Raw genomic sequence first — 15056 nt, 5'->3', positions numbered from 1 at the left:
GTCGCGGAATGTCAGGAAAGGTCTAAAAGAGTCAGGGAATTTTCGATGAACTGAAGTAGAAGTTCATGGATCATCCACAATTTACATAAGACATTTTTCTGAAATTTTCGTTCTTTCCTCCCAGCGTGGAAAATACCGTAAGAGTGCCTCTGACCCCCCCCCCCTCCCCCGTGACCGGAGAGCCTTTTTGGTAAAAAATTAATCTTCTTGGATGAAAATTCATCTTTTTGGTTGAAAAATTAAATATTTGGTTTAAAATTCACTATTTCTTTAAGTAAAAATTTGTTCTGCGTAACATCTTCCAATTGCTCCCACTTCCTCCACCCTCACAAGAAATAGTAAGATTTTACCGAACTTCTCCTATCCCCAAATCGTCTTACAAAACTTATGGATGATTCTTTATAAACCGCGTATAATTTTTATCACTAATAGTCTTCAAAATAAAGTCAGAAACGAACTTTTTTTGCATCACCATTATTGATCTACTGTAGACGTAAGACTTTTTTTTATGTCTGAAAAGAAAGTTCACAAAGGGCCAAGAAAAGTCAGCGTTAGTTAGGTAATTTCGAAATTCGAATTTTATGCAGCAACCCTGATTCCCTCAAGCCCTCAACTTGGTAATTGAATTAAGTCTTAATTAAGATATTGATTTATGTTTGACTAGTGATCTCTACGTCGAAACGCACAACAATGTCAGTATTCTTTACGCAGACGTGGTGAATTTTTCTGGACTGACTGTAACTTTACCAGTAAAAAAATTGGTTGAGACACTAAATGATCTTTTTGGAAGTTTTGATGAGGCTTCAGAAAGACATAATGTGCTCAGGATTAAATTTTTGGGCGATTGTTATTATTGTGTCAGTGGGGTACCAACTCCAAACTCTCAGCATGCCAAAAGCTGTGTAGATCTCGGTGAGAATCTGAAAATTGTTTTTCTTGTTGAACCCTTATATGTGTGACAAAAAAATATCTTCATCGGTGTAATGGGGTACCCGGGTACCTTCATATAACACAAGCCTGCGAAATTTGGGATTTTGTCAGTTATACAAATGACGGGTTGTGAATCTTTTAGATTTGTGCTGCTGAAATCAATCCCGCCGCATAAATTGTCTAGCGCATCAAGTTTGGGAGTAAATTTAGGTTAAATGGTCAAAAAATGTCCATTTTAGTATAATTTATAAATGTATAGTGAGGTGTATCATATCGTACTGTAGGCATAGCTTTAAAATCCATTTTCGATTGCCACTGTATAATTTTTTTAGCTAAAATATGCAAGTTTGAATTTGTAATACTGCTCTCGCGTATTAAAAGATGATGATCATGAAAATGGAGGCAAGGTGAAAAGATGAACCAATCAGTGAAGGCAAGATCAGATAATGATGATGATAGTTTAGCCAATGAAGACAAGATCAAATCATAATGATGATTATGATTAAGCCAAAAAAGGTAAGATCAGATAATGATGATAATCTAGTCAGTACAGACAAGATGAAATTATGATAATGGTGCAGTGAGTGAAGGCAAGATTAGGTGATGATGATCTAGCCAGTGAAGACAATATCAATTAATAATGATGATGATGGTTGAGCCAGTGAAGGCAAAATTATATGGTGAAGAAGATATAGCCAGTGAAGACAAACATTATCATCATCCATCTGTTCAGATATTCAAGACGTACTTGGCCGAGAATTGCATTCTACAACACCAGCTAAACCTACTAATCTAAAAAGGTGAGGCTCAAGTGGCCGCATTGCAGTTGTGGTCAGTTGTTATGTATGTAGAGAACTTGATTAAAAGAGAATCAAGACACGAAAGTCTTGCACTAATTATAGTAGACTAGTTTGCCAGAAACACTCAGTCAATCGGCCAGTATGTAATACTTGTTATCAAAGCTCTGATGAGTCAACATCAGCATGGTAATAGTTCCTATTTATTCAATTTTGTATTGATATAGAATACAAATAAATTAATTATTTAAAAACATACAAATTTATAACTAAAAAGAAATCATTGCTATGTCATGCTCCATACAAAGTACATAAGGGTACCCGGGTACCCTGTCACACCAATAAAGTTGCAAACAAATTCTAACCTTCCTAACTATCCCCAATATATTTACTGGATGACCACTTGTAAGAATGTAGATTATACATTAAGCTATGAGCTCTCATGGAGTTTCAACTCTGAAGAATGTGCATAACATAAAATAATTTCAGTTTAAAGACACAAAGGGTACCCGGGTATCCGTCACGCATATAAGGGTTAATTATTTCGAAAGGCAACATATCAATTAACTTTTTTTTGAATAATTTATCGTAGGTCTGGACATGATCAAAATCATCAAGGGAGTAAGAGCGCGAGTGAAACGAGAAAGTGGAGTTGATGTGAATATGAGAATTGGAGTGCATTCTGGAAAGATAATATCAGGAATTCTAGGTGCCAATAAGTGGCAGTATGATGTTTGGTCACGCGATGTAGTTATAGCCAACAAAATGGAGCAAACAGGAAAACCTGGTAAAGTTCACGTCACACAACAAACTCTCGATCTTCTTGATGCCAGTCAATATGACTGTGTTCCAGTTGAAACTCTAAATGACGAAACTCTTAAAAAATACGGAATCACCAAGAGCTACCTGATCACACCTTCGTTACCAGCTTCGCCAGTAACGCAGGTGCGTGTATTTTTCAATAAACTGCAAACATTTTCTATATTTAGTTTCATTTTAATCACAATGAAACTTTTGAAATTCAAAACTAGGAACAATTAGAAAAACGGAAAAATCTCCTGTTTTACCTAAAATTGAACTACTGAACCGCTGACATCCCTGAAACTGAGATTTTATCTTTTAGATTTTTTGCTTCATTCATTTGCCTGACAGATCATAAGATGTTCTCAATCAAACAAATTACAGAAATTAACATCTATTAGTACATTTGATAGACCTTTCTATCAAATTACATCCATTTAAAAATTGTATACTTTTCTTTTCAGCAGTTTTTCATTGAAAATCAATCAAATCTAATCCGAACAAAATTTTTATCAAGTCTTATGTTTCGGAATGCCGGAAATTCCTATCAAATTCTATGTTCCAGAATCTTGGATACTCGTATCAAATTTTATCTGTTGAGAAATCATAACTCTTTATCAATGGTTTCTCATTGAACCTCTTTCGAAGCTTATCAATTCAGAACTTACATTAAATCCTATCTTTTAAAATCTCAGAAATTTCTATCAAATTCTATTCATCGAGAAATCTTATATTATTAAATATATTGTTGCTCATTCAAATTCTGTAAAATTTTATTATCACAGGCCTTGTATCAAATCCTACAGTTTCTAGGATATCGGAAGTTTTTATTCAATCTTATTGATTGAAAACTTGTATCAAATTCTATGTACTAGAATCTTGAAAGTTTTTATGCATCTATCCGCCGAGAAATCTTATACTTTTATATCAACAGCTTCTCATTTAAATTCTATCAAATCTTATTCACTTCAGACTTTTATCAAATCCTACGTATCAGAATCTTCAAAATTGTTGTCAAATTGTATTTGTCGAGAAATTTTTACTTTTCTGTCAATAGCTTGTCATTGAAATTCTATCAAACTTTATCCACTCCATACTTGTATCAAATCCTACGTATCAGAATCTTCAAAATTTTTGTCAAATTGTATTTGTCGAGTAATATTTACTTTTCTATCAACAGCTTGTCATTAAAATTCTATTAAGCTTTATCCACTCCACACTTGTGTGAAATCCTACTTATCAGAATCTCGGAAATTTCTGCGGAATTATGTCCTTCCAGAAATCGTCTTCTTTTTTATAAAAAACTTCTCATTGCATAACATTTCATAGTTTGACTGACAGTATCTTGGTAGAAAAATATATGATTTCTCGAGTATCAGAATTCGATAGAAATTTTCCAGGTTCTGGAAAATATGATTTGATACATGTCGGGTGCAGATAAGATTTAAAGAATTGCAATAAAAAAACTGTTCATAAAAAATTATAAGATTTTACAACGGGAAGAATTTGATAGATATATTTCGAGATTTCGAGACGTAGGATTTAGTAGAGTTCCAATAAGAAAATTTTGTTTTAAAAGTATATAGGCTTTATCAGCGGATAAAGTTAGATCAAAACTTCTACGATTCTAGAACATATAGGATTTGATACAAGTCTTATGCGGTTAAAATATTATGGAGTTTAAATGATAATTTAAAATTTGATGGATCTATCAAAAAAGCGTATTAAAAGTGTATATTAATTGATAGCAATTATTAAAAAACTGACCGATTTCGATTTGATGAGATCAATATAAATTATATCTAAACGTCTGATAGAAGTTGATTGCATATTTAAGGGGACACCGTGGGACAGTTCTGATAAAGATTTTTTATTAAATCCCATCAAATTTTTTCAGCAGGGTGGTTTCATAGTTACTTTGAATCGTAGTACAGATTAAATGTTGATGTCAGTAGATTTGTGTTGCAATGAAATCATTTCCTATACGAGTCGTTGACAGGCGAACTTTGTTCCAGAACAGCGAGAACCCCTTGACACTTTTGGCACCAAGTACTCCACCGGCTTCCAGCAAACATTATGTAAGATGGGTCAACGTTCGACCAAGCACGACGGTTGGACCTTCTTCGAGAAGTACCAGAAGACTCACTTCGACCATGAACAATCATGCTGATGTATATGCAAGTAGCTTTCGCCGTAGAACACATTTTATGGATTCTTGTCTCAAGGATTATCACCTCATGCTGAAGGCTGCTGATGCTGAAATGGAAAACGCCATCAAGCAGATGCCTCTCAGCAAATGGGAGTTAGTGTAAATAATAAAAGCGTCTAAAGTTTGGTCCCTCGAACTATCTCATCAAAATTCTCTATCTTACATTTTTCCCCTTGAAACAAAGGGTCCGTGCATCAATTGCCTCAAGTTTTTTTCTGAGGAGTCATCCATAAATTATGTAAGACAATTTAGGTGGAGCGATAAAATCGTATTGTTTCTTTTTGAATTAACAAAGTAGTTAAACTTTAAAAAAAAATGAATTCTCAACAAACAATATAATAATTTATACATTAACCAGGAAAATGTTTTTATTTTAGATAAAAAACAATAGGTAAATTCTCAACACAATATAGAAACTTGTTACCAAATAGTTAATTTTTTAACAAAGAAGATTGATTTTCTATTTTAAAAGACAAATTTTCAACAAAATACATATATTTTTAATGATTAATTTGAATTTTCCAGTTAAAGACAAGTTTTCTACGAAATAGAGTTTAATTTTCTAACAAAAATTTCAACTATGTTGCTGACTCTTTAGATACAAAATTTAATTTATTCCAAACATGATGAATTTTCTAGAAAAAATGTAATATTTAATATTCCAACCAAAACATATATTTAATTAAAAATTAATAACAGTTGAATTTAAGCAGAAATACCAATTTCCAACAGAATGCATGAATTCTCAACTTAAACCGAATTATTTTTAGCTAAACCGTTTGCATTTTTTACCAAAAAATGCATTCTTTTTATATAAGAAAAACAAAAACGAATTTTTAGCAAAATATTTCAATTTCGAGCAAAACAGTTAACTTTTTATCCGAAAAGATTAGTTATTTATCGAAAAAGACCAATTCGTTTACGAAGTACGCCAATCCTCCATCAAATAGTTCACTTTTCAACTAAACAAAAACATTTTCTACTAAAAATAAAATAGTTGATACTTTAACCAAAAAGGATTAAAATTTTCAATTATTTATTTTCATGTTAAATTATTTAATTAAAAATGAAGCGTTTTCAATAAAAAAGGTGAATCCTCTACTATAATAGATTAGTTTTTCATACAAAACGTTGCATTTGTAACAAAAAATTTTTTATTTTTAGAAAAGAAGACAAATTTCAAACAAAATACATGAATTTTCAACCGAATAGTTGAATTTTTAACGAAAAAGTGGAATATTCCACCGACAACATTCATTTTCTGCAAAAAAGACGATTTTTTTTAAATCACATAAAATATCAACCAAAAATAGAATAGTTAAATCATCATTGAAAAAATTTAATTTTTAATTAAAAAAAAAATTCTATCTGATAGTTGAATTTTCTACCAAATTGTTACATTTGTATGTCTAAGACAAATTTTCTACAAAACAGAGTAGAATTTTCAAAAAAAAGTTAATTTTGAAACAGTTAAATTCTGAACCAAAAAGGATGCATTTTTATAAAAAAATATAATCTGTTATATTTTAATCAATATCAGTTTTCTACTGAAAATCGAATAGTTAAATTAGTGTAAAAAATTCATTTTCAACCAAAAAGTTGAGTTTTTAGCGAAAATTGTAATAGTTGATACTTTATCTATAAAAGTTTAGAATTTTAATTTTTAATTATTCAATCAAAAGAGACAAATTTTCAAAAAGTTAAATCTTCAACTAAAATGGATTAGCTTTTAACCAGTTGCATTTTTAACTAAAAAGATTAAATTTATGCCAAAAAGACCAATTTTAAACTAATGAAAATAAATTTCAAATAAAAAAATGAAATTTCTAAAAAATAACTAACGTTTGGACAAAAGAAATTAATTATTAACCTGAATGATGAATTTTTATCTTCAACAGAAATAAAAAAATAACTTTTATCAATGTAATAGTTGAATTTTCTATCAAATTTTTGAAGTTTTTGGTATGTAAAGTATCGAACACATGGTGTGGGGAGGCTTGCTAATTTCAGAAAAACACCTTTCGTAACATGAACATATTTTACGTAACCCACTCCCCATTCAGAAGACATTAATGTATTTATGCTCGGCCTCTAAGGAACTTTGACAAATTTCTTTTCACATCAGGCATTTTTTCTTTCAGACAATGGTGTAAATGGGAACATATCAACCCTCTCTTTTTGACATTTCCTGACAAGAGCTGGGAGATACCTTTTTGGAAAGAGCCTGATCCTCTTTTCAAATTTTATGTTGGCTGTGCAGCTCTTGTTCTGCTCTCTATGGCTCTCATATTCTTAGTGCCCACTTTATCACTTTCGCAGTGAGTGAAAAATACCAGACAAAATATTCGTAATTCTATAATAATAATATTAATATTATTGACTAAGTTACAAATTTCAGCTGGCATTTGAGTACATCCTTGGGTTATATGGTAGTAATGCTATTTTTGATAGCTTTGTTACCACTCACTTGGATGCATTTTGTCTGGAATAGATACAAAGATCCTCATAATGAACATGAAGGACATGTTCCTCAACCAAGAAATAAACTTCTGCATTTTATGTACCAGACGAGCATCAAGGTTAGATTAAATTTACGAAGTTTGATGAATTTGAGAAACTGATATTAGGTATCAGAATCTGTAACAAATTTGTTGTTTGAATGTTTTCAGGTTGTTTGGAGTGCTCTGTTAAGGACAATACTATACTTAGTCATATCAATTATGCTCGTTGCTTGTGCCATGTTTGATTTACTGGTGAGTTTTGAAAATTGTTTATCAATTATATGATTGAATTATTTTATTAGGATCATGTCATTCTATCATTCTCATTTACAGTTCGAGTGTAAAAATTCTGATAGGCTTTCATCAAACAATGTGACTTCAGACATTGCAGAAGTCGGGTCAGCGAATCTCGATTGTATGTCGACACCTTGGGTAAGATTTTATTAGCTCTTATTACTACTGCAGAAAAATAACTATGTATACATATGAGGGCGCCCGCATGAAATGGGTTCCTATGGCTAGAGGTTGACAAACCTAAAAAACCTTTTTTTCGAACATGAGGCATACCTACTTCCGATTGATTCCCGGACATGATTATGGTGCAAGATAGATTCATTATATCTCCTTTTATCATCCCCCACTCACCCCCGAAATTCATACCAAAATAGCGGATCTATCAGTATCTATGCGGATTTCCTAGTTATGTATTCTATATGGATTTCCAATTAGTATTTGCGATGCTTTCTAAATGGATTTCCAAAAGCGTTCCTTTTTTATATGTGTTTGTATGGAATTTCATACAGAATTTTTCTGTCGATACACCAAGTCCCTTCACATCTACATGGATCTATGTCGATGCTCTCAAGATCAATTTCATATGCAATTACAAACAGAACTTAAAGTGGATTCTTATACCATCACGCGAAGTCCCTACCTATATATGAATTTATATGTATGCTCTTATAACGGTTAATGTATACGGAACTACAAATAGGATTTGAAGTAGTTTCTATATGGATTTATAAATGGGACTTTTCTGACGATGCGCTAACGACCTACCTCTATAATCTATATGGATCTATATGGATCCTTCCAAGGCGTAATCTGTATGGAATTACAAAAATAACTTGAAGTGATTTCTATATGAATTCACAAATAGGATTTTTTTGACATCGCGTAAAGTCCCCACTTCTATGTGGATTTATATGTATGCTCCTAATGAGTTATTCATATGGAACTACAAACAGGATTTAAATGTGGTTTTTACGGGTTATTCTCCATGCAGGGGGCACTTTCGAAGAAAGTAAATTAAAAAAATACACGATTTCAAACTGGTCACCGGTCACTGGTCACCGGTCGTAAGGGCTCTTTTCATGCAAAATTTTACTAACATTTTCTGAACTTGGGAATGAACACATGTACATATAAATTCTCTCAATTAAATAAACTCGGAACTATCATGTGGTTGATAATTCTATTATTTGGTTTAAATTAGTATTATTTTGTTGAAAATTCCCCAATTTTGTTAACAAGTAATTTTTTTGGTGTTTGTAAATTCGTATGTTTGGGTTAAAAATAATCTTTTTTGTTAAAAATTCATACTTTGAGTTTCAAAATTGGACTGGATGACATTTTTTCTTTCTTTATTAACTGAAAAACAGAAAGCTATTTTGAGCTGAAAATAAAACTTTTCAAAAGAAAATGAATCTGTTTTCATTGAAGATTCAATTATTTTGTTGAAAATTTGTATTTTTCACTTTAAAATTCAACAATTTTGTTGGAAATTAACTATTTTGTTAAAAATTCATATTTTCTTTGATTTGAAAGTTAATCTGTTTTGGTTGAAGATTCGAGTAGTTTATCGAAAACTCGTACATATTAGTTTCACTCAACTTTTTTATGATTTGTGCAAATATCAACAATTAGACTTTTTGTTTGCGACCTCATTTTGTAATTAAAGATTGATGTCTTTCGTTGAAAATTAATTGTTTTGGATGAAAATTTAATTATTCCATTTTTGGTTTCAAACTTATTTTTATGATTATGAGTTGAAATTGCAATTATTTGGTTAAAAATTCATATATTTTGTTGAAAACACGTTTTTTTTTATAGAAAATTAATCTTCTTTGTTAAGAATTCATCTCTTTGGTTGAAATTATGATTTTTTTGTATTTAAATCATTGAGTTTCTGAATGTAAAGTTGTTTCAATACTTAAAAGAAAAAATAATGTTTAGGAAAATGAAAAATTTAGCAGGGAATAGTCGGGAAAGTCAGGGATGATCGAAATTGGAATTTTGTAGCAACCCTGATACTCGTATATTCTAAATTCAAAGCTCAAAAAGTATATTAGAAATTATATGAATATAAATAATTGAGTTTATTATAAATTTCTAATTGGTGAATAATTACAAGTGTCAATTTTCTAAAAAAAATTCTTCTAGTTAATATTTAAACGTTGTTATTACTATTTATAGATGTAAACAAACGAGTTTTTAAATGTTTAATTATTACAAATTTTAATGAAAAATAATTGTTGAAGAAAAACAACAAATCTACCTCAGTCTGGATTTGAACCGGGATTAGTTTAGGCTGAGGCAGATTTTTTCTTCTTCTTCAAGAACTAATTGACCTAAGCAATTGTTTTTAAGTTGAAATTTTTATTAATTATATATTCATCTACTGATTCCTATCTAAATTTCAGCAAATGACAGAAACTTGTTCGTTGGCGATTCTCACAAGCTTTCTTTTTCTGCGAGTTCACTATGTTCTCAAGTTGATAATTGGTGTTTCGATAGTCGTTTTTTATAGCTGGAACATCTGGTTTCATCGGGTGTTGATATTTAAGGTATGGTCCAATAAATCCCTATACTTTTAATCAAGTCTAATTACCCCAGATAGCAAACGTGCAAGGCACGTTACTCGCACCGCGTACAAGGCACGCGGGGCGTGCATGGTGCGAAGTATATGCGACGATTTTTGTAAGGGGCACATAAGTGCGAATCATATGCGTCGCACTTCGTGATGGGAATAATGTGCGGCGCACATGTGGCGCACACATGTTCCACTTTGTGAGTTATTATTTATACATGATACATAAGGAAGAAGCATAGTTATTAAAATGGTAATAATGCGTGATTTGTAAAATGTGCAATAATTTATTATTATTTAGTTATAAATTGGCGCAATAGTTATTAATATTCGCTGAAACAAATAGAACTTATTTCTGTTTGAAATAATTAAATATTAATTTATTTTTCACGGGCTTCATAATTTTCTTAAATTATTTAAACCAGAAATAGGCTATTAGATTCTGTTTTCACGTTTCTCACAGTTTCCCAACGTTTTTAAGAAAAATATTTATTATTTTTAAGACAAAAATGCTAATATCGCAATTAACACATCCATAAGTTTGTGATATTAAGTATTGTATTGATCTAAATGGGTGCGTTTTTATGTTAGAAGCGTTAACGAAATCGCATTACTTATAATATTAGCATGTTTGTATCCACAATAACAAGTGGTTTTCCAGAAAATTTGGAAAACTCCGAATATCATGAAAACGGACATAAATATCTTATTTCTGGTAGTAAATAATTAAAAGTTAACTTCTGTTTTGCCGGCTTCATAATTTTGCAAATGATTTTAACTAGAAGTAAGCTATTACTTTCCGTTTTCACGTTTCCCATCCTTTTCCAAAGTTTTAACGAAAAATATTTATTGTCGTTGACACAAACATGTTAATATCGCAAGTGACATATCCTTAAGTTTGTGATATTAAATATTAAACTTATCTCTAAATGCGTGCCTTTCTTTTTTATCAGCGATAAATGCATGTTATAATTACGATATTATCGTGTTTGTCTCCACGAGAATCAATATTGTTCCTTAAAACTTTGAAAAAACGATTTCAAATTTAATTTCTGTTTTACTGGTTCTTTATTTACAAATTTAAATCTAAATATTATTAATATACCCTCTGAACATCATAGCTGGCCACGCACCACACCCGCACTCTCACGCAACGCACGCTTCCCGCATATGGGGACGCCGCTGTGTCATCCCCTGCGCGCACGCCGTGCAAAAAACCCGCATGCCGTGCGACACGCGTGCGGCGCACAGTGTGCGCACTTTGCTATCTGGGACGTTTTATAATTAATGTATGCATTCCATTGTAAGGTATCAAAATTATAAAGTTGAGAAATTATTCTTAGTTTTAATTTGTTTGTTCTTTAATAATTTTTTCTTCTTAAACTACTTTTAATAGTCCGGAGAGACCTGGAGTCCCCATCTGGAACCAGGGATAGCCCACTGTTTGAGTGTGGCGTTTCTGACCTTTTCTTTGCACCTGATAGACCGTCAGGTGAGTTGAATCGAGTTAAAGAAAAAAAAAATCATGGACGCCCATAAGTGGAGAAATTGGTCAATTTTCACTTCTTGATTTAATTATCACATTATTCGTATAAATACTCGTATGTTTATGCTTTATTTGATTTAAATTAGGCTGATTTATTATTATAATGATACTTAACAACATTAAGTTGCCATAAGGGGCCATGGATAAATGAAGGATATTTAGAATCGAAATCACTGTATAAAATCGGAATCGCAATTTTTAAAAATCGGCTTCCAAGTTAACGTATTGCTTAATCGATATCGAAAAAGTTTGATTGAATAGAAGCTTCCAGTTATAAGAAATTAAATACTCGAATAAAAATGCAGCTGTTTGGTTGGACAATAATCTGTTTTAATTGAGGATCTAAATTAAAAATTAAAATCGTTTTTGGTTGAAATATCAACTATTACATATTTCGTTGTAAATTCATCTTTTTGGTTGAAAATTAATTTTTCGAACTAAATATATAACTATTCCACTTTCGGTAGAAAATTGATCTTTTTTAGTTAAAAAATCAACTATTTAGTTGAAAATTCGTCTATTTTGTTAAAAATTTATATTTTTTGGTAGAAAATTAACCTTTTCAGTCGAAAATTTGACTGGTTGGTTAACAATTTAACTATTTGATTTTTTAGAATACGGCTTTTTAAGTCGAAAATTAATCTTCTTGGTTGAAAAGTCTTTGTTTTTAAATTTAAAATTGAATATTGACAAATTCGTGTCAATTGAATGAAAAATTGTTTGAAAATTCAACTTATGTTAAAGATTAATCTTTTGAATTTAAATATGTACCTCTTTCGGTAGAAATTTGATACTTTTTTTGTTAAAAAAGCAACTGTTTGATTGTTCAGAATTCGCCTTTTTTTGTTGAAAATTGAACTAATTAGATAATTCATCAGAAACAATAATAAACTACCCCCCTCCCCACAACACGTCTTGCGTAATATTTAGATGACGCCTAAATAAATTAATAAAGGGAAGAACATGGTTCAAATTTCAGAAAAAAATCTTTGAGTAATTCATACAAAATTTTATGAATAAGTGACAAGGGGCCCGCTTTACCCCACCGTTTTCTACTTTACTTTATTTTACGAAAAAAAAAGAAAAAAAATAACGTTAATCCTTTGTTTGGAAATTCATATTCAAACGTGTTCCAAATTAGTCTAAATACTTTCGAAAAACGTGTCAACTTATTAAAAACTAATCACAATATTTGATTTTGTAAGCAAATGTAATAATCAATTAAAAGTTTGCAACATTATTTTATACGGATAAGCTGCATGGCATTTACTACATGTTCATTTACAGAAAACAATTCTTTAAGATTCTTTATTGTGTAGTGAGAATGATTAATTTGTTCTTTTTTTTATAATTAATATTAATAACTTTATATTTCATGGAGATAATTTAGGAATGCCACAAGACCTGGAAACCCTAGAGAAGTCATGAGAGTAATTAAAATTAGGCAGTATACTTTTCGCACCCAAACTTCACAAGTAGGGTCGGCTGAGGGGAGCGAAGTCCATTTCCACTGTTCGGACTACGGATCTATCCTCTTCTATTATGTATCGCTACTTCGAAATCTACAACGAAATTAATTTCTTCTAAAACTAAACCCCTGTCAGTGTACATTTTGCAGCGAGCAGAAAAACATTGTTGATACGTGGAAGTTTTAAAATTTAAATCGCTAATCATATGCTGTGTTTCCTTCAAATATTTAGGGAGGCTTGGAATTAATTTACGTCTAGCTCTATAAACAGCTAATTTAGTACTTTTTACATCATCTAATTGTAATTTTTTATGGAAAAAGAGTGGAGGGGGGAGAGAAGGGCTGGATATTGCTGGACTTACTGCCATAGTCCCTGCAGTGGCAGGGGACGTTCGCTCCCCTCAGCCGGTGACTACCTGTGAATGTCGAGAGCGAAAAGTCAATCGCCCATTAAAATTCACCTGGATTTTTTTTAGTTACAACCTATTTCAAAGTTTTAATAATTTATTTTCATACTTTGCTGCAAATTTTAAGTCAGAAAATTGATAGGAATTGATTTTTGTAATAATAAAACATTTAACAAATTTATCCTAATATTAACAAGAATTGTCTAGGATGAAATAATTGCGATTAGTAGAATGTGTTGAAATTAAATGAATTGATTGGATTAAAAAAAAGAATTGATTCAAAATAGAAGTTAAAAACTTGGAAAAGTAATGGCATTTTAAAAACGGACTCATGTAGCAGTTCTGTAATTTATCAACAGATAAAAATTTACCGGTGGTAAATAATTGATATTTAATTTTTTATCATAGACAAATAAATAATTTGCTAATTTTTTAAATTTTTTGTATATAACAGATAAGTCTTTATTCATGCTGGCTAACGAACAATTTTAGGTGAACGTGTATGCTAGAAAAAAATTTAGATGGATTTCGAACAGTTTTGAAAAATTGCAAACAGTTTGAACAAAATCTGTGCGTTATATTTTTATTTATTATTATTACACCATTAAGCCCTTTCCCTTTCGGGGTAGGCGTGACTCACTCGGTAGGGGAAAGGAGTAGTGTGTGGAAGGGATAGAGATTTTTTAGATTGATCCAGAATTCTCGTGCTATTTAAGTAAATAACACGTTCGTTCCGCAACACTGCTCCGACCCAGGTTGCTGATCAATCTCTCTAGCAATCACCCGAAGCGAAGAATCTCACGAAGTCGTTATGTAAGGTTCCCCACTTGGGTCCATTAGTGGCCAAGGTCTTTTGTTTCAGGCGTCATTCACTCTACTGACACTCTTTTTATTAACTATTTGTCAACATACTTTCCTGTCCTGGCATACTTCTCTAGCTTCTTTTATGTCCATGCATTTTTTCATGCAGACTCTCGTCTTTCTGTGACCTCTTATGTCTCTTCTTATTAGGGTATCATTCTCACATTCTTACCATTCTTTCCGCAGTCTACCTCTGGGCACGCTGCCATTTACTTTACCTTGATACACTTGTTTCGTTAGTCGTTCATTTGGCATTCTCTCAACATGTCCGAACCATCTTAACCGATTTCTTTCCCATGTGTCTACTAGCGTCTCTTCTGCACCACATTCTTTTAGAATTATCTCGTTACTTACTTTGTCCATCAGGGTTTTCAGGCATATTATGCGCATGAATTTCATGTCAATTGCGTTAATTTTACTCTAATCTTTTTCTTGATAAGTCCATGTCTCGCTACCGTATAGTACAGTCGGTACAAATATAGAATTATGTATTGCCATTTTAGCTTTATTTGATATATTACAACTTGTTCAATTCTCTCATCATTTAATAAAATATTGCATAGTATTTTCTCACTCTTTCCTTCGAACACCATAGTTTTTGTTTTATTTGCGTAAATTTTGAGGCCCATGCTCTTCATGCTTGCATCTAGTTTATTCAACATTCTTT

General features: G+C 31.4%; 1 protein-coding gene across 1 annotated transcript in view; it reads left to right on the top strand.

Annotated features, from left to right (window-relative positions):
• The window catches only part of LOC117177554 (adenylate cyclase type 2), a 78962-nt gene that overhangs the window by 48875 nt on the left and 15031 nt on the right, over positions 1–15056 (top strand). The window contains exons 8-16 of the mRNA XM_033368356.1: positions 665–912; positions 2320–2672; positions 4544–4830; positions 6879–7055; positions 7136–7316; positions 7407–7490; positions 7572–7670; positions 9941–10084; positions 11504–11599. Of these exons, the coding sequence (XP_033224247.1) occupies positions 665–912; positions 2320–2672; positions 4544–4830; positions 6879–7055; positions 7136–7316; positions 7407–7490; positions 7572–7670; positions 9941–10084; positions 11504–11599 (1669 nt within the window). The remainder of the gene's footprint in view (positions 1–664; positions 913–2319; positions 2673–4543; positions 4831–6878; positions 7056–7135; positions 7317–7406; positions 7491–7571; positions 7671–9940; positions 10085–11503; positions 11600–15056) is intronic.

The sequence above is a fragment of the Belonocnema kinseyi genome, chromosome 7, assembly GCF_010883055.1.
Source record: "Belonocnema kinseyi isolate 2016_QV_RU_SX_M_011 chromosome 7, B_treatae_v1, whole genome shotgun sequence".
Taxonomy (NCBI): domain Eukaryota; kingdom Metazoa; phylum Arthropoda; class Insecta; order Hymenoptera; family Cynipidae; genus Belonocnema; species Belonocnema kinseyi.
This window is presented reverse-complemented; position numbering and strand designations above follow the sequence as displayed.